This window comes from Dinoponera quadriceps, unplaced genomic scaffold (assembly GCF_001313825.1).
Source record: "Dinoponera quadriceps isolate SergipeBrazil2010 unplaced genomic scaffold, ASM131382v1 scaffold1070, whole genome shotgun sequence".
NCBI classification, from domain to species: domain Eukaryota; kingdom Metazoa; phylum Arthropoda; class Insecta; order Hymenoptera; family Formicidae; genus Dinoponera; species Dinoponera quadriceps.
Genome location: NW_014555341.1, coordinates 574322 through 599816, shown reverse-complemented (window position 1 = coordinate 599816; position 25495 = coordinate 574322). Strand labels below are relative to the sequence as shown.

Genomic DNA, 25495 nt, shown 5'->3' with positions numbered 1-25495 from the left:
TATCAATTCAAAAGTCAGATTCTCAATATAAGCAAGTCATTCTCAGTATAAGCAAGAATATATGATCTTATATGAGGATAAAAACTTGTTTACATGAAAGAACTCTACACGCAGTTCCACTGAAAATATCGTATGCCTGTTACTCAAGAATATTATATTCTCAATAGAGAACTAAAACATAGACTATATGGGATTTCTTCGCATAATAAGTTTTGTCTTCATATAAGATTATATATTGCTTATATATGAGAATATAACTCTTGAATTGATACTAATTTATTTTATGCGTGCAGAATTAACCTTAATGCGCTACTCTGAACAACCTGTCTTGACGCTGAACCACCAGAAACAGGAATTTAAGACATCATTATGGTGAAAGTAGGAATATAAATTGTATTATTAGAATTTAAATTGCCTATGTGTATGTGTGTGTGTATGTGTGTCTATTTTGTTATCATAACTCCTACTATAATTTAGAATTAAAGGTTTAACACAGAGCAACAATATATCGACACGGGGAAGTGCGCGATCAGATCGCGAATAGGTGACGAATGTCCTTGTGTTCGCGACACGTTAGTCTCGACAGCACACCGCGCGTAGTCCTTCGGGTCGTTAACCCCCTGTCGTAATTAACGAAGAAGTGGACATGCTCAGACGGTCCTGCCTTTTAAACGATCATTGCGTTCAACGAAGAAGAAGAGAAACGAGAAACGCAGATAAGATCGGCTAGAATTTCCGGCCGCGCGATCGCCTCCCGTTTCTTCTCTCCTTCCTCGTGCTGCCTCTTCCTTCCGGAATCGCCCGTTTACCACGGAATTGTCGCGTCTCGACCGACCGCAACGGTTGGTGCGATTTTCGGCGGCGCTTCTTAGTCGAAATTTTGATGCTATTTTAACGTTCTCAAAAATAGTTTGCATCTATTTAGATAGTTTGATTTTTATTAGATTTTATTAGTCTATAGACTAATAAAATCCTACTTTGGCGATATCACACTTGTTAGCTTCTTTTCTGAAGCTTTAATATCTGAGGTCCTACTGTAAAACAACCTATTTTGACGCTAAAACTGCGAGAACTATTCTATAAATACAAATTATCTGGCACGGTATGAAACAATTCATAAAGTTACATCAGATTTATTGGTTTTCGTAAACTCGTTCGAACTTGCGACATGGGTAACCCCTGATATTGTTCGTCACGGACAAGCATGTGACTCACCCTTTCTCTTTTATATGTGCAAGTCTAATCCCTTGTCCACAACCTTGCTTTGCAAGTGAACGTAAGCATTAAACTTAAACTTAAGCATTACACTTAAACATTAAAGGTTCAACGTAAAGCCGGAATCTCGGCTCGAGTTTATTCGCTCGTGATTTAATTTCAATTTTTTTCCCACTTTTTTTGCCCGTTGCGGCCGAGAGTTGAAAACGACGCTTTTTGTGAGAACGACGCTAGTCGTTAAGGAGATCGAACTGGCAACAGCATCATTATCGGCATCGGTTACGCGCTGTCACTTTTGCGCGGCTTAATGAACCTTATTCAGCAATGTGTTATCATCGTCGCATCGAAAGTCTCACTGCAGCTTGGCGACGAATATGGGTGTGCGTATGCGCACAGCGGAATCGGAGATATACATACGCCGGTCGCTCCTAACTTGGACAATCCCGTCGGAGGAAAGTAGAAAGTCGCGCGTGTTTACAGGTTTTACACGTTAATCGGACGTGAAACGCTTGGGCACACACGCGACTCGCTCGCTTGCTTGCGGGAAGTCGATCGTCCCGAATGAGGCTCTCGTTAACGAGTCCTCCATTACGGTGCTTCCTCGCTGCGCGAAACACGCGCTCTCAAGTGCAATTCGTGCGAGGAGCGTCCGATTCGGAGGAGATCGAGAGATCTTGGAAGTATTCTCCAGGGACGATTCCTCCGTATTTCTCCTTCGCCTGCCACTCGAATTCCGTCCCATCCTGTGTCGGGATTTTCTTTGTCGATCTGTTGCCGATCAATTAGATCTAATTGGCGGGAAATCAATCGCTTATTTCTCGATACGTAACAATCTCCGCGACTGTATCGAGCAGGACTGGAACGTCGACGGCTCGGCGAAATGTCATTATCTCCCATTTCGACGGCATGCGTGTGGCTCTCGGCGGGACGCGTTTCAATCGGAACTCTTAGGCCTGTATCAACAGTCGTTACTTGAAACATGCTTCAAGGTGAGATACTCAGATTTGAATGTAGAGTTAGATACGACGTATCAAGCATAGTTATTTAAATTTGACAAATTACACGTGCTGCTAATAAAGAGCCGATAAAATAAGATAAAAATATATATATCAAACGTTGCATTAATTTATTATATATTCGGTCGTTCAAACTTTTATTAAACTTTTGAACGATCAATGAAAATCAGATCAGGTCAATGTGTTAATAAGAACCTTATTAATAATCGTCACTTGAAACTTATTTCATGTAAAATATTTAGATTTAAATTTAGCATTATATCTGATTATGAATTTTTTCTTTAATCTCGTTCGATCATCAAGCGAGTGTGAACGAGCAGAGAATCGTCAAGACGCCACATTGAGATTGCGGGTAGCGCCAGTCTTATCAACTTGCTACCCGTGGGACGATTCCCCGACCGCTTCCTGGAAAGCGGTTCGTATCCGCAAACTTTATCGTCAGCGGCGACGCCGTAATTATCATGATCCGCCGTGCGACGTCTCGTTCTCCCTCTCTCTTTCTCTCCACTTGGAATGTCGTCCGAGAGGAATTTGATCCGGTCAATTACAAAGGTCTTATCGATCGGAGTGCGGAATGCCAATCGCAATTAGATAGCGGCTATATTTCACGCGAAGTTTTCAAAAGGTTGCTTCGGCGGTTATCGTGACTCGCATGTCGCAAGATAACGTCTTGTAAAATTAGTGAAATAAAATGAACAAACTAATTTTAATATTTTTATATGTTACTAAAATGTTGCCAAAGAAAAAAAATTGTTGCTCTATTAGTCTTTTTTTAATGAAGTTCGCTAAAAGAGAATTAAGTTAGCGGAACACACATACACACACACACACATGTGTGCTATCATATACTTATAAATTAGGTCACTTTGACATATATATATATATATATATATATATAACAAAAATACGACATATCAATAATATAAGAATTTGTTGCTAATTTAATTGCTTACAAAATATACCAGTTTCAATTTTATTACTCGCGAAACTCGTAATTTGTAAGACACATCGTAAGGTGTCTTACGAACAACCGCGTTCGAAGAGATCCTCCTGCGCGATACAATTTGCAGACGATTTTGCGAAATATCCGATTGTCGTAACGAAGTTGCCGAGAAACAACAACAGCCTATCGATTTCCTCGATTTCATCGATTTTCCTAGGAAGATAGCGCGAGGCTATGCTCGTCGCGCTGGGACAATTATCGCGATTGGCTCTGCTTCTTTCTGAATTAACGCACACCACCTTTGCACCCATTAGCGGTGACTGTCATTCGTCGTAGAGTTTGTCACTGCGTCGTTATCGCGGAATTGGTCGGATCGTGGTATCAGCCGGTAACGTTATATTCCTGGCGATCTCGTTACGAAGTTANCGGCCCCCCCCCCCCCTCCTCTCCCGGCCCCTTTACGAGCGACACCGAGTCATTTTCGCGCACGTGCGCTCTGCGTATCTCGTTATCGTCGCGCCGCATAATCCGTCGCGTATATTCCAAGCCGCCTCTCGAATTTTCTTAATTTCCACGCGCGAAAGGTTCACACGGATATCTCGCGATCGATTGTCACGGTCTGTTCACGAGAATTCGCGAGACAAGTTAGTAAAAAGTTAGTTAAAATCAGCGAAAGAGAATCAAAGAATATAACTGCAATTATGACTCATTCGTACTGGGACACTCCATATATAGCCGGCGGCGGCCCCGCCTTTCTTGTTAAGCATTATGTGAAAAGTTACGATGGATATGCATCGTCCATCCAATAGAAGGAACTTTTCCATTGCAGGTATATACAAAGGAAGTGTGTGACGTGGAACCTTTTTCGTGAACGATATTTCTCGTTCGTATTTATCACTCACATCCCCCCGACACGAAAATTTAGTTTCACGTTAATTGAAGAACCCTGTTATTGTCACTGAATGCACCGTTTGCACCATATCGGATTCTTAAAAATGTATGTTGTTTCTTTTCTTTATAGATATTTATTATTTGCCACCCATTCTGAGTGGAAATTTTGGCTCTATGTTAACCTTTAATTTTGCAATACAGGTTGCGTGCCGAAACAATAGTCGACGGGTAGAGTAGCATTTAATTGACCAATCAGAAGAAGAAGAGCAAAGATTTCTTTATTATAATTGGTTAATTAAATGCTATTCTACCCATTGACTACAATTTTGGAACGCAGTCACGATAGAAACTAAGGCAACAAAATAGGCAATTACAACACAATTCCACAATTACATAATTCCAATTCTAATAATATAATTTACTCCTACTCTGCAATTACACAATTCCAATTCTAATAATATAATTTACTCCTACTATGATCCTGGCGATAACTTAAATTCCCGTTTTCGCTGTTCTAGCGTCAAAATAGGTTGTTTAAGGTAGCATTAAAAATTAAATCTGTCGAGTTTAATAGGAAGAAATCAACAAATGTCAAAGTATCGTCAAAATTCTCAAGATATAAATTATTTAATATTTCCTAGTCTTACATATTCTATTTGCAGCTGAGTCAGTATAGAATTATTCCCCAAGATTCTTCATTGATCTTTCAAATTTGACGGAACTTGTAGGATTAATGCGGAATAAGAGTCTCCAATGAGGTTGCTTTTCGTACACAGTGCAGGTCGTTCGTGCTTTTCTCGATCGAGCGAACGCAAGCGGAAAGATTAAGTCCGTGGCGAACGTTCGTGCTGGAATCGATACATCTTCAATTATACATCGGGCACCGTCGATGGGCGTGAATAATCACTTTCACATTTAGCGAGGTCGCGCGAGAGGGATAGATAGAGCGAGGGAGATATCGCATTTAAACGCGAAGTGACTTTTATGAGTTTCTCGGGACGAGATGCGCTCACGAGTTCGCGAGTACGGGTTTATCTCTCTCGTCGACGTTGTACTCACGATTCCGAATGACTTGTGTGACGCGTAGGCGCTTCTTGGCGAGAGTTCACCATCCAGTAATTAGTCGCATGAATCAAGCATGCTGGCTACTTTTGCGAGGTAAGGTGAGCTCTCCTCTCGGCTGTCGCTGCTCATTAATCGGTGGTCGTTGATTCGTAGGTGTATTGTGCACGAAAGCGAGATTCACGTCCGTGCATGATCATTTGACCGCTTGTCTCCCTTCTTCTCATTGAATATCTATTCTCACGTCGTTATATTCCGAACCATTGATACGCACTTTAGTAGAGGGAAATTATCCGATAGCTTGTGATGAGAATTGAGATTGAGATCTTTGTCGCGTTGTGGTGATTTTCATCGCGAATACTTTCACGATTAAGCATGAATAGAAGAACATAATTTTTACCTTGTCATCAGATCAATCCTGAATCATAAATTAAACTGGAAGATGAAAAAGGATCTAAAAGTCTGAAATATTACACTTCTTAGCAGAAACTACATAGATTTCCCGAGTAGAATCCAGAATTCTTTTGGAGGGAAAAAATCGGTCTGAAACCCAATTAGATCCCAAGAAATTTTGTATGCGGGTTCCGACGAATGAACGAGAGAGAGAGAGAGAGAGACTCGCGAGCGACGGGAACCTTCTTTTTCTCCCGGAGTAACGCAGTTACATAATACCGTATTACGGGGTTAATTACCTCCACGCATGAAATCGCGAGGCGAAGTGGAAACCCGCCGCCGCCGTGCGATCACGTCGATAGGATAAAGATGATCGTGACCGTGTGACGACTCCTGTCCGCGTCTCTTTCACGTCGAAGTGCGATCGATCAACGACTTTTCCTCCCTTTTTCCCCCCCCTCGATTTTCCCGCTCGCTCAGCTATCCGCCGAATCGCGGTCGGTGCGCGCAGATTCCAGGCCGCCGTTTAACGATGCGCGGCGGTGGATCGCTCGCTGGTAGCCTCGGCGATGATCGTCTCGTGCGCTTCCTCGCTGGAAGCGAACGCGCCGCTCGGCTGAAGTGAGAAAAACAGACTGTCGATGCGCGGAAATCATCAGCTGGAAATTTTTAATGCAACACCCGCCGCGCGTTTAACGAACTCCGTCATAATTTGCTGCGTTAATTACGGACGAAAATGATGATTACGTAAGACGTCGCGGTACAGTTAGCCTAAGCGGGATAGCAACTGTTGTACCACGCGGCTCGAATATCGCGCCTCGCGACGATACATAATTGAACACCAGGAGCGAAGAAGAAAGAGAGAGAGAGAGAGAGAGAGAGAGAGGAGGGAGAACGACGGAGAAAAAAAAAGAAAGAATCATCGCTGGACGATAATCTCAATCAATATCTTTCTTGTTGCGCGACGCGCTTCGTCAGTCGCGACGGCAGTATCGCCGCGGCCTGCGAAAAGCGCATTCCACAGCGGCGCTTCAATTATGACATCGATGCGTCCTGATGGTCGCTCGGCCATTCTTTCGTTCGTTCGTTTGTTCGTTCGTTCGCCTCGAGCACATTTCCTCGGTTGTGCAACATGCGGACGCTCGCTTGTTCGCGCGCGCGCCCGCACGGCGACCGACCGCTCGAAGCGGTTAACGTGGCCATCGGCGCGTGGACCCGCGCGATCCACATACGAAACAGTGCGAAGTTCTTTCCTTCGCCTTCTCCGAGCGCGGACGTGGAACTGGACGGACAGTCCCTCGGCGATCTTCCCTCGCGACGTGTTCGCGCGCGCATTCGCTCCGGCGGATAAAGCAGGAGACGTAGTAAAGCATAAGAAGGAGGCAGGGCTAAAGGCGATGAACACGGCCGGCGACGGCGACGAGAAGCTTCCCCGAGGAAGTTCTCTTGTACACGCGATAAGGCTCCTGAATGATCTGGATACCGCGGCTGTTTCTGGTAAGAGCTCTCGTTACCTTCGTTGATCGCGTTCCCCGGGAGAGAAGGAGACAGATAGACAAGAAGCAGGCAGGTGGACGAAGAGAGAGAGAGAGAGAGAGAGCTTCCCTCGAGAATAATTAATATTCAACAGTCGTGTCCCCCGCCCACGCCATTATTTTTCTCTCTCTCCGCCCGGTAATGCGCACGCCGCTCTACTGTATACGTAAAAGGAGCGGTAACTCGTGACTCGCAGGACGATTCTTCGAGTTCTCCCTGCCGCGCGCGCCCCCAGACAGCCTCGTGTCCGGTCCCATCGATTTTGGCAGCGGGTCGGGCCAGTATGCAAATCGCGTCTCACCGACGCGTTCGCGAAAAAAAATCGCGCGTGGTTATCATTTCGCAAAGCGCGCGATAAGAAACGCACGTTACCCGCCTAGCTGAGTCTCCCGATCGTGATCAAGTTCAGCTGACGCGCGTTTAGCGCTATTAAGCCGGCTGGAATCAAACCGGATCAATTGGAATATTTAGTACTCATTCTGCGTACTAAAGTGAACCGCTAAAGATAATTTTGTGCCACGTGCCGTTGCTACGTTATTTGGAAGAAACGACGCGGCTAGCTTGACATTAAATTGGCAGGATCATATTTTAAAGAAGAAGTATCTTTAAGAAATTAAACAAAATTATCTTTGGTAGTACAAAATAAGTAGAGGAAAGGGGGAGGTAAAATGACGACCTTGAGATTTGTTGAGTTTTCTTCATTTTCGTAATGACGAAAATAATGATCAATTTTTGTCTATAGCTAAAACTAAAGCTTTTCTTATCATCTGCATAAATTGAAAAATGCGTCATCTTACTCGTAAATGATATTCACACATGATGTATCGTCTTATCTCATATAGTTATTATATTTACTTATTTAATTAAACTTATTTACTTATTTAATTTAAAAAATACTGCAATATGAGAAATTAAACATAATATTATGTTATATGCATTATTGGGTATACTATACAGCAGTTTCACAGGAAAAGTGAAAATATTTATTATAATTATGTAATTCTTCTGAAGAGGTACCGCAAAATTATATATAGATGTATCCAAAATACATTTTTTATTGTATTACCTACTGTCGTTGATTAAAGTTAAACTACGACAGATTATTCATTATTATTAAAAGCCTCTAATGAGTTGGACGTCGACTCGTTAATTTGTTATTAGTTTAGAAAAATTAACAAATCATCTTATCTCCCCTTTTCCACTACTAAATATTCTAATTAATTCGGCTTGGTTCTGCTGATTGGTCCTATCAGTTTAACCCTTTGCACTCGAGGGCTCCGAAGCAGAGCCATTTAAAATTTGTCTTCAAACTCTTCAAACTCAAATGCAAATAGCAAGAGCGGAATATATATCCTATACACAATAGTTTTTACGATTTGTCTTTATCCTTATGTTATGAACTGAAAGTTATTTGCATTGTCTCCATAGCGGAGCCCTCGAGTGCAAAGGGTTAATAGAGGTCGCACGTCCTCTTATCGCAGACAATCTTATCGTCAATGTCACCAAACTGATTCATTGTTTTGCGAGGATTAATTGAGCTTGTCTATATGGGAGGTTCTCGGAATGTTATGAAATCGTCTTCTCTCNACCCTTCCTCCCTCTCTCTCCCCCCTTTCTATCTTCTGCCAATTTTCGGACACAGCGAAACACTGCGTGCGCTCACGTAACGCGCGAATAATCCGCGTTCCGCGTAATATCGCGTGAGGCGCGTAATAAGGCTGAGAATGTTGATTAAGATTATTATGTAATAAGGACAGGAATATACGCGCGTCATCGTGTCGGATCGATGCGCGAAGGCAAGCAAGTAGGTTTGCGTTATACGACGCTGCTGCGTCGCATCATCGGTTTACGGCGAACAGAGAGGAAGGGAGAGAGGGGGGGAAGGGGGGAAAAGCAGGTGTAACTGACCAGTTGCAACATTACAGGGCGAGATTGACGTGCTATGATTTCGCCGCACGGCGACGATAGAATCGGGATCGCTGCGCGAAATATCGCGTCGATCGATACACGGCCCCTTTTCGGCTCGATCAATTCCAATCGCCGCCGGGTGAAATATCTTTCTTTGTGTTCGCGATACACGATTATTTGACACAGCCAGTGGCCTCCTCGGCTGTGTGCGTGTGTATTCGCACACGTGCGCGGGCGCGCGTGCTTAACCGGAAGATTACGGCTAGTGAATTTCGCGGGAATTTCGCCGGCCGATCAATCCAACGCGATCCCAGTTGATTCACGGAGCGATTTGCAGCGCGTTTAAGGCGCGATGCAGTCGTGAACCACCGTGTGCGGCTCGGCAGGCGGCGCAGGAAAAGAGTATCCGCAGTGAGGCACTCGCGGAATTCCGCAGCCAGATGCGCATTCTCCCCCTCCCCCCCCCCTCGATTCGTGAATTATCAACATTGCCGGTACCGTGGGCTGATATTTGAGAGATGTCGCCCGTACTAAAACGAAGCCAATTCGCAGACACTTTTGCGGACGATAGACCAGAAAAAGTCTATTATTCTCGAGAGTGCCTGCGAATTGACTTTTTTTCCTATTGTAACGATTCTTTGAAAAATGTATCGTCTCTCTTTCGCTTTGGAAAGCACGACGAGCTGTTTTCTCTCGACATTCTCGCGCGGGAAAAAGCGAACCGGCGGCGGATTCGATGAAGATGTTACTTTTTCACTTCACCTTTTCGTTTTCGCGAACGCTCTTTATAAGGCGGAATTTATCGCGCGGTTCGAAGTTTTCGCGTGGAGAAGGGAAAAAGGTACAGACGCTGCCGAAGACGACGACGGCGAGAGAGGCCGGAAACGGTCTGTTTAATTTCGCGAGCACTTCGCCAGGAGCACAGTAGAAGCACATCCGGCGCTGCCTTTCGATCCTGCCTTCTTTCCTGCCTCCCTCTGTTCCTTCCTGCCGTTTCTCTCCGCAAATCTGCAACTGTGAAAGTTCCAAACGTATCCAAACAAGTCGCACGGATACCGACTTTTTTTATCATCAGCTGTGAGATAGTCGACGCAAGTGTGGCAGATGTTTCTTCCTCTGGATATCGATCCCATAAGCGGATTTAGGATCGTAAAGTTCACACGCGATAGCGATAAAGCGTATATACGGTTTCTATATTCCTCGCGAGCGCAGGTCTATTTTTTTGTGGTAACATCCCTGATAAAAATTGAACCTCGTAAATATCCAGCCGCGAGGTAGTAAACTTGTGTCTAATACCGGTACTGCAGCCAGTAATATAACGTGCACATCTCTTAATGGCTAGATAATGGCTAGATAAATAGCTGATGGTTAGACAGAAGAAACTACAGTTGCGAGATGAAAGATCATAACTAGTTGCCAGGCAGTAATGCAACGTTTATTTCTTTCTTAAGATTTTTATGAGATAAAATAACCTCAACTTAGATTTGCTGCATCATTTTTAAACACTAATTAAACACTAACGGCGGAAATTTACAAGGAGAAAAATAATTTGCCACTATAGTAAATTTTATGCCATTGTAGCAAAATATGACGTCATATTTTTTATGTTTTATAAAAAATACTAATTTTAATATTTTTTAATTTTTCATATGCATATTTTCTTTTATATTTTAATTGCAATTATTATGTGGAATCTGCAAAGCGATTTGTTAAGAGTAATAGTTGCTATTCGCTGGATATATTTTGCTGAATACAAATACAAATTATCTTGCTGTAAGAAGAAATTAGTAAACATAGGAAACCACTATTTCCTAACAGCAATTTAACGTGTCCTAAAGACAAATTTCACTCGGCGAAATTTTCCTATCCTGGCGACAAAACTTTCTACTAAAACTGTTAAAACTAAACTTTAAAACGAATTGTTAAAACGAAACTAAATTGTTTCCGCTCTAATTATGAATAATTCGCCAATTTCGTTATGCTAACTAAACCTTATCGCTGCCATAACAAATATTCAGTAGGAACGGTGATTTCACTAGAGCAGTAAAATTATTTCCCTCCGTTTCGTACTCGGAATTTTCTCGTGAAATTTCCGATCGATTTCGGCTCGTCCTCCGTAATCATTTCTCCCGCTTCCGCCCGTCTCAATCACACTACCTCTCGAGTTGTCACGAGAATTCGTTCTGACAGCTGGCCCGATGAAATCCCGTCGGGATTGCAACTCGACAGAGGAGCGCGCATACATTTTACTACCTCGCAACATCCAATTTTTACACGAGTCGCAATCTGTTTAATGCTTCGGGCCAACGAGCGTTTCCGGAAAGAATTACGAGGCGTCAAGGAAATACATCTCGTTCCCCGAGTTCGCCGACAGGATCTCAGGGCAAGCCGGAAATAAGTTGTAAGTGGGAGGATGGAAGAGGGAGGGACCGAAGGCGAGCTAAGGCTACCGCTGTGCACCTTTCCATTCCCTTCATCGGGGTAACTCTCTCTCTCTCTCTCTCTCTCTCTTCGTCTCGTCGTCCACGGTCGAACGGAAACAAAATTATCCTCTGCAGCCGCTGAATAACATTCGGCGAACTTCCCATTGGCCAATTTTACCACAATCCACGGTCGACCTACATAATTCCAAGGTAAAGAATTCGACTTTTACGAAGCGTTCGCGCCGAGAACTTCAAGTTCGCGGCGTGAACTCGATCTTCTTTTCTACAGAAAGGGAAGATGGCAAATAAGCGATCCGCTGAGCGGAGCTGATCTGATTAAATCGGTTCGCCGCGAGTATGTCTTTGGTGCGCGACGACGGCGAGGAATTCGAGGTGTACCTCGAGGGAATTCCCACCGAGATCGTGATCGCCTCGAACAGGCGGTCGCCAAAGATGGAGACCGGCGGAGAACCGTGGGTTCTCATAATAGCTCTGACGAGTGTCCATCTGGTCGCGTAGGCACCACCTTATCCTGCCACTTGCAAACCTACCAACCTACTACTCGTCGCTGACTGGAAGTCAGTCAGTCAGTCAGTCAGTCAGTCAGTACGTGTCTAGAAAGTGCGTGTCGTCTCTGCCTTGTGCAAATAAAACTCTGCGACAAACACACTTTGCCGTTTTACAGTTAGCATACTACCCTAATTCTCCTTGCTTTCCCGGATATTCGTCGTAATTCCCGTAGCATCGCGCTTTCGATTTTCTTTAGGATAATTCTGATATTATTATGTTAGGAAATTTCAAGCGTATTTAATTCGTTACCATTAAACTTTCATTAAATATTTTTCTCTACCTCTTACAGTTTAAGAATTATACGCGAAAAAATGGAAGCGTTCTTTCTGTTTCAAGATCGAAAATCGTATCCCTTTAAACGACAAACCCGAGTCAGGATTACGCATATCATTATTCATATATTAAGTCACCCTACCCACTCACAAAAGTTGATCCAAATCGAAAAGTTTGGGTGTTTCCTTATAAGTCTATACACAATTACGCAAAAAAAAATACAAGGTGGTGGGGAGGAGAGTCCTCCAAATCCTGGTAGTCCTGGTAGCAAACGCGTCAAAGGTTACATCGACGCGAACGATCGCAGGTCTTTTTTTTACTCGAGGAAATAACGAGGTTAAGAGAATTTCGCGGGGGGATCCACGTTGTGAATATTCCGACCACGCCGTCGAGCGGTTGCTTCTAATCCGCGAAATCCGCAACTTAGCCGCCGGTAATCCGGACCCCGGCGTCTTTCACCGCTCGCCTAGCTAGCTGCCTAGGCTAGGGTTATATCTGCCGCGGCCTTATTGCTCGACCTAACCGCGCCTAGACGCGCATTCATGTGCCGTGCAAGTAGTCCGATAAATTCCGCGGGGGGTACGCGCTAGCAACAGAAAGAAAAGTTGCTGCTGCTGCAGGTGTTGTCCGCCTGCTGTTGCTGCGGTGGTGAACGCGTTCACTCGTTGCGATGCGACCGAGCCTATTCGACCGTGAATTTAAAGCTTGTCGGCACGAACAATCGCGGCGAGCGCTTTTATTTAACTCTCGATATTATCTTGGTAAACCTCGTAAAAACGACAATTTACGCACTGAAAGAAAATGCTACCGTTAAAAAGTTACCGCGCACAAAAATGCGCAAAATCCATTTGCCGAACGAAAACTATATAACAAATGTATAACAAGTATAAATAACTATGTAACAACATTATAACAATGTAACAACAACTATATATACAGAACAATAAGTAGACAAGAAATTATTCAATTAATTAACAAGCAAGCCTGTTGCTCATAAAATAGGCAGTTTTGTCCCAGAAGTACCCCCGAATAAAATTATCAAGTTTTTGCCTATTTCCTATTGTGTTGTTACAACTAATGAGAATGCATTAATACTAGACAGTAAGTGAATGAGTGTCTAGGAAAACTGCATACATTTCTACCAGGGAACTCTAGTAAATATTCTTTTAAATTTAGAATCATTTTACACTTACATTCAATAATTCATTTACAAATCGTGAAGTATTAGTAAACTGCGTTTAAGTAAATATTTACGACTAGCATATTAAAATATGATTAAGTTTATAAAAATATTATTTGATTTAAGAGGCTGAGAAACGGGTAATTACGTCTATTTGATTCGAGTATTTTTTTCCTGTGCACGAAATTTGAATGAATTTTCTTGCTTACCAGTCAGTTTATGTTCAATTTATTTAATAACGAAACACCGACAGGACCCCACGGGGAATTCATATATTACGCGTTATATTTTTTTTATGTTGTGTGTTTTGGTTTTCGAATGCCTCGTAGAAAAAGTGCTCAAATCGATACGGCACGGAATGTCACTGCGTTGGCGTTTAAAGGAACGCACACCGTCGACCGCTTCAGTTCATTCATACAGTGTGTGTTTCGAAACTCTTCGAAAATGTTACTCACCCGCGAGCGACGATAAATATTTCCGCGGGAAAGTCGAAGGTGCACCTCGCACAATCGCGCGGACATCATCTAGGCGGTAGTACATTGTGTCGAGTAAGCGAGCGGAGATTTTTTTTTCATATTGCGGATATTTGTTTTCACACTGAGATTTGTCAAGATTTGTCACACACACACACACACACACACACATTGTGAAGTTATATTCTTCACTTCGTGGAGAGGAGGTACTTTGTATAGCTGTGCTATAATAGCGTATTAGCATTTCGCATCTCGACACAGCGCGCTTATCTGTCACGCGACTGCGTTCTCGCCCGCTTTTCGCGCGATCTGCGGCGGCGAGAATCGCGTGTTTTTTTTCCTCGTTCGCACGACGTCGCGTGGGCAATGCCCATGGCCGGAATCCATATTAAGAACTTCCATCGTTCACACCAGGGTCTGGCGTCGCGCCTCTGTGGCGGCGGCGGCGGGCCGGTTCAATTGAAAGATTGAACGGCGGATGTACGCGAACGAACGGACGATGCCCGTGTGTACACGTAGTAATGTATCGTTTGTAGAAATTTCATGCAATTCTTCCCGCACGATCTCGTCCACAAGCCCGCAAGCTGGCGCTTAATTTGCGAACTGCACACGTGCGGTAATCTTTAGAAAGGCAGCCGGCGAGCGTGCTACATGATTTAAGGGTAATCCGAGTTGCTAACGAGCGGATGTATATATACGACTGGGACTACTTAGCCAGCAAAGCTTAAATTTCTCGCTGCTTGATTATTAGACTGTGGATTATCACTGTGATTGTTATATTCTTGATCAGGGCGGCGATTACCGCGCGGTGTCTCTGCTTTCCGCGATCCTCGCTCCGCTCTTGCAAGAGGTAAAAGCCTGGCCCGCTTTCTATCTGATAGATTCTTGATTTGTGGCCGCGGCGGATGCGCGACGCGTCCGCCACGGAGCGACGTCCCGCATAGAAAATTTCTCGACTATCTAATTGGGATCCCCAGCCCGATTTCCCAAAATGATTATGAATTCCAGCTGAGAAATCTACGCGGGTTCCGGTTAGAAGGGTAATGTTTCAAACATACGATTCCTGGCATGGCTGCGTTTCGAAATTCAGACTGGCAGCAGTACTGGCAGCGCTGTGAAAATAGTTTCAAAATTCATTGCAATAGCACTGCGGAAGAACAATGACATAAATCCGGTTGTCATTTCCTACTGTGGCTGCTGCTTGTGGAAAGTTGGATATTCTAATCGGAATCTATACACTGAGAAACCCATTTAGTTGAATCAACCAAATCCTTGTTCACATTCGGACGAACAAAAACGGTTTGAAGAACCGATCCTTGGTTCGGAGAACTAAATCTTGGTCCTTGCAAGCAAAACATTTGTTTACCCAAGCAAAAATTTCGCTGATTCGACCAAATGGAAGTCTCAGTGTACCGTATAATGAGAAAATCCGGGGAAATTTCTATGCGGGATCGTCATCAATCGAAGACCGATCGATCGTCACCGTTTTAATGCCGTCGCGAATTAATGAATTTCGCGAATAACAGCGGATTTATGCGTCGCGTAAATTGCAGCCGGGAACCTCCGACATTTTCGTTCATACCCGACACACGAGAGATACACATTTTTCAACGTCGTTCCCCCCTCCCCGTCACACATTTATCGGATCTGAAATATCGCGCGCGGAAACTGCGTATACGCGCGGAAACTGCGTGTACGCGTTACTACGCATTACTGGCGTGTAACTCATTTGCATAAATGAAAGTCGACGTCTTCTCTCCGGGCGTTATTCTCGCGTTGTCATCGTGCGGACGGGGATCTGAATCAGACAACGTCGCCACGGTATCGGCCACGGAATCTCGGGCGATCTAATAAAGATCGATGACGCGACGGCGAACGGTCGTGGATCACCGAGCCGAGACCGTCCTCTCCCTCGTCGCGGGTAGGTCGGATTCGATCGATCGAATCTGAATCGCCTTCTGTGCTACGGTGGCTACGACATTCCGTATCGTGTAACATGACCAGTTGTTAGCGATGACACGGCTTCTTTTTATAGACGAACGTAAACGTCAAGCACACGCGCGTGCAACGCGTGCGTTACGTGCGTGCGTTGCTTCGGTGAGTCGGTTCCTGCGCCGGACGACACGTGTGCTAGTTTACATACCGCGAAATGTATACGGGGCGGCTCTCTCGGCTCGGGAGACACTTGAAATAGACCCTCGTTGATCCCTTTCGTTGATACAACGCAAGCTTCGAAACGTCGAGACAATACTCGTGATGTAATTTACCGGGGGAAAATGGTGGAAGTATAAGGAAGGACGAACAAATTCAAACTTCGTGTAATTCGGCGTAAATTTTTACGAGCTTTCAGCTCGTGCTTTATTAACTGGATAATGTCGGGAGTTATAAAGATTTACGAGAGAAGGTAGTACGCGATAAAGTTTTCAAGCTCGTTTCGGCGTGGTTAAAAAGAATTCCGCGCCGGAGGAAACTGCTGCGGATCACTCGGTATACACTTACATTACCCGCAATCTCCGAATCGAGTTGCAACGACGCGTTTCGTCGTTGTCGTCTACGATGCGAATGAGCGCGATAGTGGAGATTGCCGAGCGGTCTCGCCAGGTGAATCGTCGATCCCGAACTGATTTCGTGGCCTCCGTCTCCCCCACCGCCGCGATTCGCGCTCGTGATGTTGGCTGGAAGCTGTAGGCTGGAATTAATAACTCGTAATTACTTGTTACGATTCATTGTTTGATCGTCCACGGACGGGGAACGGAATAATCTATTCGCGACGTTGAGCTACAGTCAGCCATTACGCGGGTCATTATTCCAAACTACCGAGATCGATCGATCGGCCCGCCGGCCGGGCTCTTGACGGGATTATGTAATGAGAGAAAAAAATGAAAGCTTCCGTTGGCTGACTCCGTCTTGCACTACCTTTTAATGAAATTACACCGAGGAAAAAGTGCTTGGTATTTGTAGCTGTGATGAAAGAATATTGTAATATAGGGGAAGAATATTCTCTTTTACTGTGCGATTATATTATTATATTCTAAGGGGGAAACTAGGAGATGTTATGGTGTCCCATCCCAGCTATCGTAATCGCTTTTTGTTCTTCCTCTCCGGGAGTATGGCCGCGATTTTCACGAGGAAATATCATATCGCAATTTCACATTTGCATCTGCGAAAGAGTGCAGCGCTGTGCATTTTAACGTTTAATTTAAGTACCGTTTCGCGGCGAAATGATATCTGTGCGGATTTTCCGCGCAGCCGGGACGCGCGCTGGTCGCATCCTCTCTCTCTCTCTTTCTCGCTCTTCTCGTCGTCATCACCGTCGTACCTTCCGGACCCATATCCTCGCCCAATCTCTTCCTTATTTCAATTTCACGGCTGAAGGATTCGTCGGGGCATCCTTCCGTCTCTTCGACGCGGTTGACGTCAGAACATGCGCGAACGGCAGCACGATGGAAATTGATAGTCAAACATTTTCTGCGGGACGCGCCGGATTATCTCCCGCCGTGGCCAGGCCGCTCCCATGTGGACTGTAGATAACACGCGTGTTGGGATAACACCGTTACCAAAGTAGCAATCGATAATCAATGTCCCAGGTACGGTAACCTGTCCTGTGTGTGTTCGTCGCTTTTAAATTATTATTATTATTATTATTATTATTATTATTATTATTACGAAAGGAGATCAGAAAGAGAGAGAAAGAGTCACCGCTACGGAGAGTGAAAATTATTTAATTACAGCAAACTGCGTCGTGAGAATTTCCGTCGTTAATTTCCGCCGGTGTACCCGGCAAATGTTTGCTCAGTCGTTTGTGTATCATCGCTGAGAAAATTAGACGGGTAATAAAATGAACGGAAAACGCCTTTACGTGATCATTGATCGCTGAGAAGCTTAAAACGATTGCACGAGGGAGAGATAGATAAATAAATAGATTAATATGCGCGTTTATTATCGTTCCGAGGATTAGCCTTTTAAGAACGTAGACAAGTAGTAGTTGAATATTGGTTATAATCAGTTAACTTGATAAGTGTTTAAATGCGGTACGTGCGTTCTGACAATTCTCTTAATTGTATAAACGGAGAAGCGTCGATCTAATTTAAGACTTCAGAGAGCGAGAGATTGATTGACGCGTTTATTATTGCTCTAGAGCTGTATTTCTCTTCAAGTGTTAAGAAAAGATACATTAATGCAGAGAAAAGAAGAGAAAAATGAAGAAATAAACAATCTGTTTTCCGGATGTTTAATAGAACGTGTGAGATGCTGCGAATTAGAGAGAGAGAGAGAGAGAGAGAGAGAGAGAAAGCGAGAGAGAAATAAAGAGGGAAAGGAGGGAGGTAAACAGTGTTTATTTACATTCCAGGGCGGACCCTTTAAGAACGTTACATGATAATATCATGATGTTAGAAAGATGCTCTCCCGAAATCGATGACGGACTTAATAAGCGTCAATAATATATAGACGATTCTCAAAATGTTATATTACATAAATACTGACATAATCATACAATACTGACATAATTTTTTTGTATTTCTCGTGTATATAAATGTTATGTAAATATAATATAAATGTGAATGCGATGAATTGCGTTTTACTATATCTAACGGAAAATCTAACCAAGATATATTTTTCGACAAACTTTGCGTATCTTTTCAAGCCTCGAAATTTCATTGAAAAAGTATAAATAAAAATGTTCTTTGACACTCTCCTGATTGAAGTACGTTCGGTACGTACAAGCTGCAGCATTTCTGCGTCAGGTAAATATTTACGTTAACTGACAGCCAGAGGTGTCACTTTGACATTTTTAATCATTTGTGTCACGTACTATACGGGCAACATTCCAACTCATTTTCTCACGTACTTTTACCGTATAAAAACATTTATAATTCTGCACAACCAACAAGACGTAAAACAGAAAAGGAAAATTAGTATTCTCTCGGTAAAATTTTCAATTATATCCCCTTAAGAATAAAAAATACGAATAGCAAGACGAGAGAGAGAGAGAGAGAGAGAGAGAGAAGATATATCAAGTAAACGAAAGAAAGAAAAAATCAGAGAAAGAAAGGAGATAAATTGAAGAATAAGAATAATGACAAGAGAGAGTGAAAAAGCAACAAAAAAAAATCGTTGGGAGAAAATCGCTCGACGGTAAATATCGAATAATTCGCGCCGCTCGCCGTCGACATTATCAATCTGGCCGCGATGAATGATTACGCCGTGCCGCGGCGGCGTTTTTACAGGAGCGTCAGAAACTTCCTCGTGCCACTTTAATCTTCATAACACACTGCCGTAGCGCGCGCGGCGTGACCTCATACGACGGCCACTCCCATCCTCCCCAGCCCTCCAGCGGCTTCTTCCTCTTCCTCCTCTTCGGCCTCACTTCCTTCTCCTCTTCGTTCCCGTTCGGAGCTGCTCGACAAATTGATTAGGTGTGCAATTTCGTATGCCAACACCCGCCTGGGGAAAAGTTTCGGCGAGGAATTTAGGAACTCACGCTAGTGGGACGTCAAAAGTCACGGCCCGTGGCGCGCCGGTGACTTCGGATCTCCGCTTTTCGCCAAGTACTCTCTCCCAGAGAACATCTCCCGACGACAAGCAGAAATCGCCCGTTCGATGATTCACGACGGCAGCGACGGAGACACGTGACGAGAGAGATTTCACGCTGGGGTTTTGATGGGAATCAACATCAGCGGGATCTCTAATATAGAAGAGATATGAGGGACACAGTTGGGACAATTTTGACATTTTATCTTATAAAATAGCTCTTGTTCTTTAAAATTTCGTAGCGACAAAAAATGAAACTGATTTATTGCTTTACTGAGAAAGCTAATAGGAGCACTGACACTTTATGAATTGAAAATACGTTTCCAGCTATAAATACGATAGAAGGGACGTGTATTTGAAAGTTTTGCGCATCTGAACTTGGAAATTTAATGGCCCGGCTCCACATGTGTGAAAGTTTCCGAGTCCGTCAGTGTCATTTTCGGCTCTCCTTCTCACCGAACCGTACGTTAAGCGAGGCAAAACACGCGATAGATAATTGCCTCTCGAGCGAAATCGACGGAATCAGTGTGAAATCTGAAAACGTAGCGGAGATAAAAACTGTTAGATCTCGCATGCGATACGCGAGGCATACTTTTTCACGTGCCCGAACGGAATGATGCGGCAACTTGATGCATTCATCGAGCGCGTGTTCGCACTTGCAGATACGAACTCGAGTTACTTGGAAAATCGGCTTTCTCGACGCGACAATTGCGATTTCTTACTGCAACTCGTCGTGGCACGATCAAGTGGAAATTGACGCGTCTTTAAAGAATCTTTTTTCTGGAAAATTCATTAAAGCCAGTCAACAGAACGACTACTCGATACTAAGGAAATAATATTCGATACTAGAAATTATATTCGAGTAATAAAGTTTTGAAGTGTAAAAATTCGAACATTTGGATATTCGAATGTTTAAATATTTGAAACTTTCAAGAACTAGAAAATATCTTATAAGTATTTCATAAATATCTCGATTGAATTATTCGAAGGTCCGATCTCTATCTTCGAAATATCAAAGCTGTTTACAGAACTAGTTTTGGAGAGTGCAACAAAATGTGCTGCGATATTTCGAATATCGAGTTCGAAACTTCGAATAATTTGTCGGTGAAATATCCGAATTGTACCGGAGTATTCGAATATGTCGAGTAGTACTGTCCCTACTCGATACTTTCGCGCTTAGGGTACAGGTTTCTTATACGCTCGACGCGAACTGGAAGTTTCACGTATCTTTTCGCGTTTCAGGCCAAACAACGTGCCTCCGTGAAATGGCTCCTGTCGAAGGCGTACAACAATCGAGTGCCGGAGAAGCTCCGCGAGCCGTATTATCGTGATCACGAGGTAAGCTTGAACGAGAGATCCCCGCTTCAGTTTCTAGCTCCCAAGGCCGTCGAAAGTTCGACAAAGGCAGCTTCTCTTATTAACAAGTTTTCGTTTACCCGAAGTACACGTCCGTCGCAGGTGTTGCTTGTTGTAATATTCGTGCGCGATCAGGAATTTAATTCTGAAACGTGTATTCGCAGTTTTCTGTTCACGAACATTTACATTTTTCCCGGTGAGGAGCCTCTTAATGTCTTTTCATTTGCTACCGTGTAATTCCTCTGAATTTTTTACGCGCCCTCCTCGGTAAGATGGATTTTCCCAAGACACATTATACCACGCTCCTTTTCACTCTCGTTGAATTATTGCGGGCATCGCGGTAGCTCCCATCTCTACTACTCTCTTCGCCGCGAAACGGATGAATTTTTTCCCCCGCGAAAAGTCTCCTCCCAGCTTCCGGCTGGGATGTTGTCTCCCGAGCGAGTACTCTCTTTTGTGGCACACGTCGGTTATTCCGTAACGGAGAAACCGGCGGGTCTACCGGTTTGTGAAAGGTGGCACGCCGTGAAGTTACGCCGATGCATCTGCACCGGCGAGTGGATGCTAATAATACTTGGCGAAAGAACACAATATCGCGCTAAACTCTGATGATGAGGAACGAAAGTCGCGTGCATTACGAGTCGCCGCGACGATTACCGTGACTTCGCGCTGTCGCCGCGCGGGAAAATGCGGCCGGCATCGCCGCGAGACGGCGAAACTTCGCGAAAATTGAGCTTCTACGCATTGAGAGAAATTATGGTCATTTTCGGCTTCAACTATATTCCCTTCTTTTTGTTTTAACTGAAAAAATAATAACAATGTGCATGTTTACAGAAGAAACAATTTCTTTGAGATATTTCTTTGGGTTTCAGAAAATTTCTTCAATTAGCACAAATTTTTGAATATAGTAAACAATCAAATGAGATTTTAGTAAATATGTCATTAATACTCACCGAATATTTTTAAGTTTTTAGATACTTTTTCCTCTCGGTAAACACTTTGCTGCAGGACGAAGTAATAACTATCATCACGTTGAATATTTTTAAGAAATAAAATTTGTTTTATTAATGACGAAGATGAAGAAAGTTTAAATTTGCAGAAGATGCTCGTGGTGATGACCGTTGACATTATTACAGTTTCTGTTAGATAAATTATTCTCTCATTTCGAAGATGTTCAAAGTGCTTTGATAATTATCGTCTCACCCTGTGTATATTGTATTTACATTACACAGGACAAATATTGTAAATAATTATACTGAAATTATTGTCGAAATTATTGTAATGTTTAATAACCCGTACATATAATATATATCCTTAAATATTACACCATACATCATAATTTCAGTCATAATTCCGGTATGGCGTTGCAAAATTTTATGGTAATTTTTACAATATTCTTTTCCGTGTACACGAATCCATACAACGCACGTATAAATATTTGACGCGAGCGAGACCCGCGCTTCCCGCATTTCTCCGCGTTACATCACGTAATTTCGTCACCGTCGTCGCTGCCGATCCAATTAAAGTAATGGCATTATTGAGCGGCCAGTGCAATTCTCCGCCGCGAGAATCATCAGTGAATCGCGCGAGACCAGCTCGTCGCGTCGTCGCGCTCGCGTTTTCTCCCGATAGTATTCCGTTGAAATCCGTGCCTCGCAAATATGGGTCGACGCGAAATGAGGAAGCTCCTCGGATATTCTCGTGGAGTAAGTGTCGAGATGACTCATGAAAAGTGCCTTCCTTTGCCGCGCGACGCGGGGGAATTACATCAAAATACCGGCCGTATTTCGATGTAAAAATACGTACTTTTGACGGATACGCCGGCGGCTCTCGAGCATTCCGTCGAGGGAAGTGAAATGGGGAGGACGTTCGACAGAGACAAATAGAAAGAGAGAGAGAGAGAGAGAGAGATTTGCCTTTTTCATTTTATTTATTTTTTCATCCTCTTTTTTTTTTTTTTTACTGTCGCGCGATACCTTACATTCCTCTGTTTCTCCATATATATTTACGAGAAAAAATCCGTGCGAAAGCTCGGGCACTTTCGCACAGGGTGGTGACGTGCAATGGCCAGGGGAGAAGCATATTCCTGGCTTCCTCGCGCGCATGTTTACAAGTCAGAGTTAGAAAAATATTTTCCCGCGATGCTCAGCGCAAAAGCACCTTCTCGAAAAAAGCCCCCTCGTCATCGTGGAAGAGATTCTCCCCGACTAGACCTCTCGCACGTGCACGCAAGATGAGGAAGCTCAAATCGCTCATGAAATAAAGACGAGGAGAAGCACGCGTGTACACGCGAATTTCCACGGTCCAATTTACGGACGGTTAATATGAAACGACTCGAGAAAACCTTTCACGAACGAATATGGGAGGTTTGTGTAAATAATGCGCTCGCATTTCGTGATAGTGCGTTTTCCTTTACGCACACACCCGCTCACCCGCACGTAACGAGATAACTAACGATCATCGACACCGTGTGTTTTTGCCTTTCGTGTCTCTCGTTTCTCTCCCTCCCTCCCAACCTCTTTCCTTTTTTCGACCCCACCGACCCACGCGTAATTATATTTATTAGACTATCGCGCTGTGCAATCCCGCCGCTTACTATCTTTCAATTATCTCCACTTGGCATATCCCTCTGCCTATCGTTCCTCTGCCTGCCGTTCGCCCGGTAACTCCGCGAAAGGGAAAAAGAAAACTTTTTAGAGATTCTATCCGTCGATACACTTCGCCCACACAATCCTCCACGCTAAACTCGAGGCGAGGAGAATGTTCCTCGGAGCCATGCACGTGCCAATTGCACAGCTCGACTGTCGGCTCGCAAGTCGGAAGTTCGGCGCGATCTTCGCCGGGAAAGGTGGCATTTCGCGAAGTTCAGGCCGATTCAACGGAGAATCTAATTACGGAGCTGTTTTGACACGGGAAATTAATGGATCCGGTAAGAAGGCCTTCGCGAGAGAGAGAGATCGCGGGAGAGAAGAGGGAGGGGGAAGAAAATACAAGACGAAGAAGGCCGCGGAGTCATATTTTTTAATTGTTCCGGTAACGATTGTTCCCCCCCCCCCCGGCGCCGAGTTTCGCCGTGCTTCGAACACTTCCGCGCTGCGGGTCACAATAGTCTTGATTTCCTGGGCGTTATTAAAGCTCGCTTTTATTGTGGCCCCTACAGAACGGCGAGAGGACAAGACCGGGGCTGCGAAATCGATAGTTCTCTTTATTCCCATCTGTAATGATTTCTTCGTCGCCGGTTCTCCTTACACAATGTGCCGTTTGAACGGCCCCCCGCTTTTTGGAGCGCGCCTCTGTCTGCTCGTTCGCGAGATCAAACGAGCCCAAATCCAGATTTTAGCATAGGGTTAAACTTTTAATTCTACAGAGCGGCTTTGCTTCGGATTTATTTTTGCGTGAGAAAAAATGCATTTTGATTGTTAAATTTTGTATATTTACATTAACTCTGTTGGTTACAAAGCCGGGAAAAATAGAAGGAGGCTTTAGGGACACTGTCGAAAATTCGATAATCGAATTGGCGTGCGACTCGGCAAATAGGGAAATCCTTAGGCTCGACACCTGGCTAAGGCAATGTACGTAACTTCGGCGTACATGAATCAGTTTCTAACGCGCTTTCGAGGGGAAGAAACACACGATGCCGAGTGTACGGTTGTTTCACGCTGGGATTGCGATTCCGGCATTTTTTTTGTGCGCCTGAAGTCTCGATCGTTCGCTTCCGTCTTTCCTATAATCGCGGCTGCCTCGAGAAGCCTCGCAGGAAATGCCACGTGTGCGGTAACGTTCATCGATTTCCGCGGTAAACTCGTCTTTCGACCTTGTCGGCCGTCGCCACTTCGGTCAAAACGGAGTCACTCGCGTGATCTTCGGTCTGAGCATGAAAACGGTCATGTTGAAAAAAAAAAACGAGCCAGACGCGATTGTGAAAGCAAGGTCGCCGTCGAACGCGATCATCTGTGGCGCTCTCACTTCGCTCGGCGCGCTCTAGAAAGGAAAATCACTCCGTTAATTGCGGTGAAATTAGTCGAGCGTGAGAATAATGAGTTCTTTCTTCTTATTTTCGAATCGCACAATTGCATTAGCTGCGATTCTTATCGCACGTCCGATTTTGCGACGATGATAAATCTCTAACAGAGGATCTGTGGACGTTCGCAGGAACAGGAACATCTGAAGCCGCAGATCGTCCATGCGCTCTCCAACGCGGAGTTGTATTGCCTCGCGTTGGCCAACATATATTCGGATCCGAACTATCACAATCAGAATCACTGTGGGATCCTGCAAGCTCTGGCCAGGAAAGGCGTCTACGTCGCGGAGCAGAACAATACTCAGATCACCGAAACGATCCTCATTCAGAATTCACCACTCAAGATGGTAAGCTTTCGTGTTGTCACGCAGTCACGTTCCCGTCTCATTTAAATGTCCTTAATGTCCTTAATAAACGACGCAACTCGCGGTCGCGCGGCACGTTCTATCCGATATATGTCGTCGTCGCGATTCTTAGATGGAAATATCTTTGTGCAAAGTGTCAATATATACCTCTCCACTTTTCGCTTGTGATTAAAATTTATTGAGAAAAAGCCTTTATACTTTCTCATATTCCCAGAATTTATAATTATATTAGAATTTTCATAAATTTTTATAAAATCTTATATTAAAATATTCCGATATTAATATCTTTTAAACAAAATGTTTGTTGGACGTCTGTCTGGCTATAGTTTTTTCTTCCT

General features: G+C 44.0%; 1 protein-coding gene across 9 annotated transcripts in view; it reads left to right on the top strand.

Moving 5' to 3' along the window:
• The window catches only part of LOC106743906 (patronin), a 71110-nt gene that overhangs the window by 19966 nt on the left and 25649 nt on the right, over positions 1–25495 (top strand). For all 9 annotated transcript variants that reach the window (XM_014618207.1, XM_014618209.1, XM_014618211.1 and 6 more), the window contains 2 exons: positions 20658–20753; positions 24924–25139. In XM_014618207.1, the coding sequence (XP_014473693.1) occupies positions 20658–20753; positions 24924–25139 (312 nt within the window). The remainder of the gene's footprint in view (positions 1–20657; positions 20754–24923; positions 25140–25495) is intronic.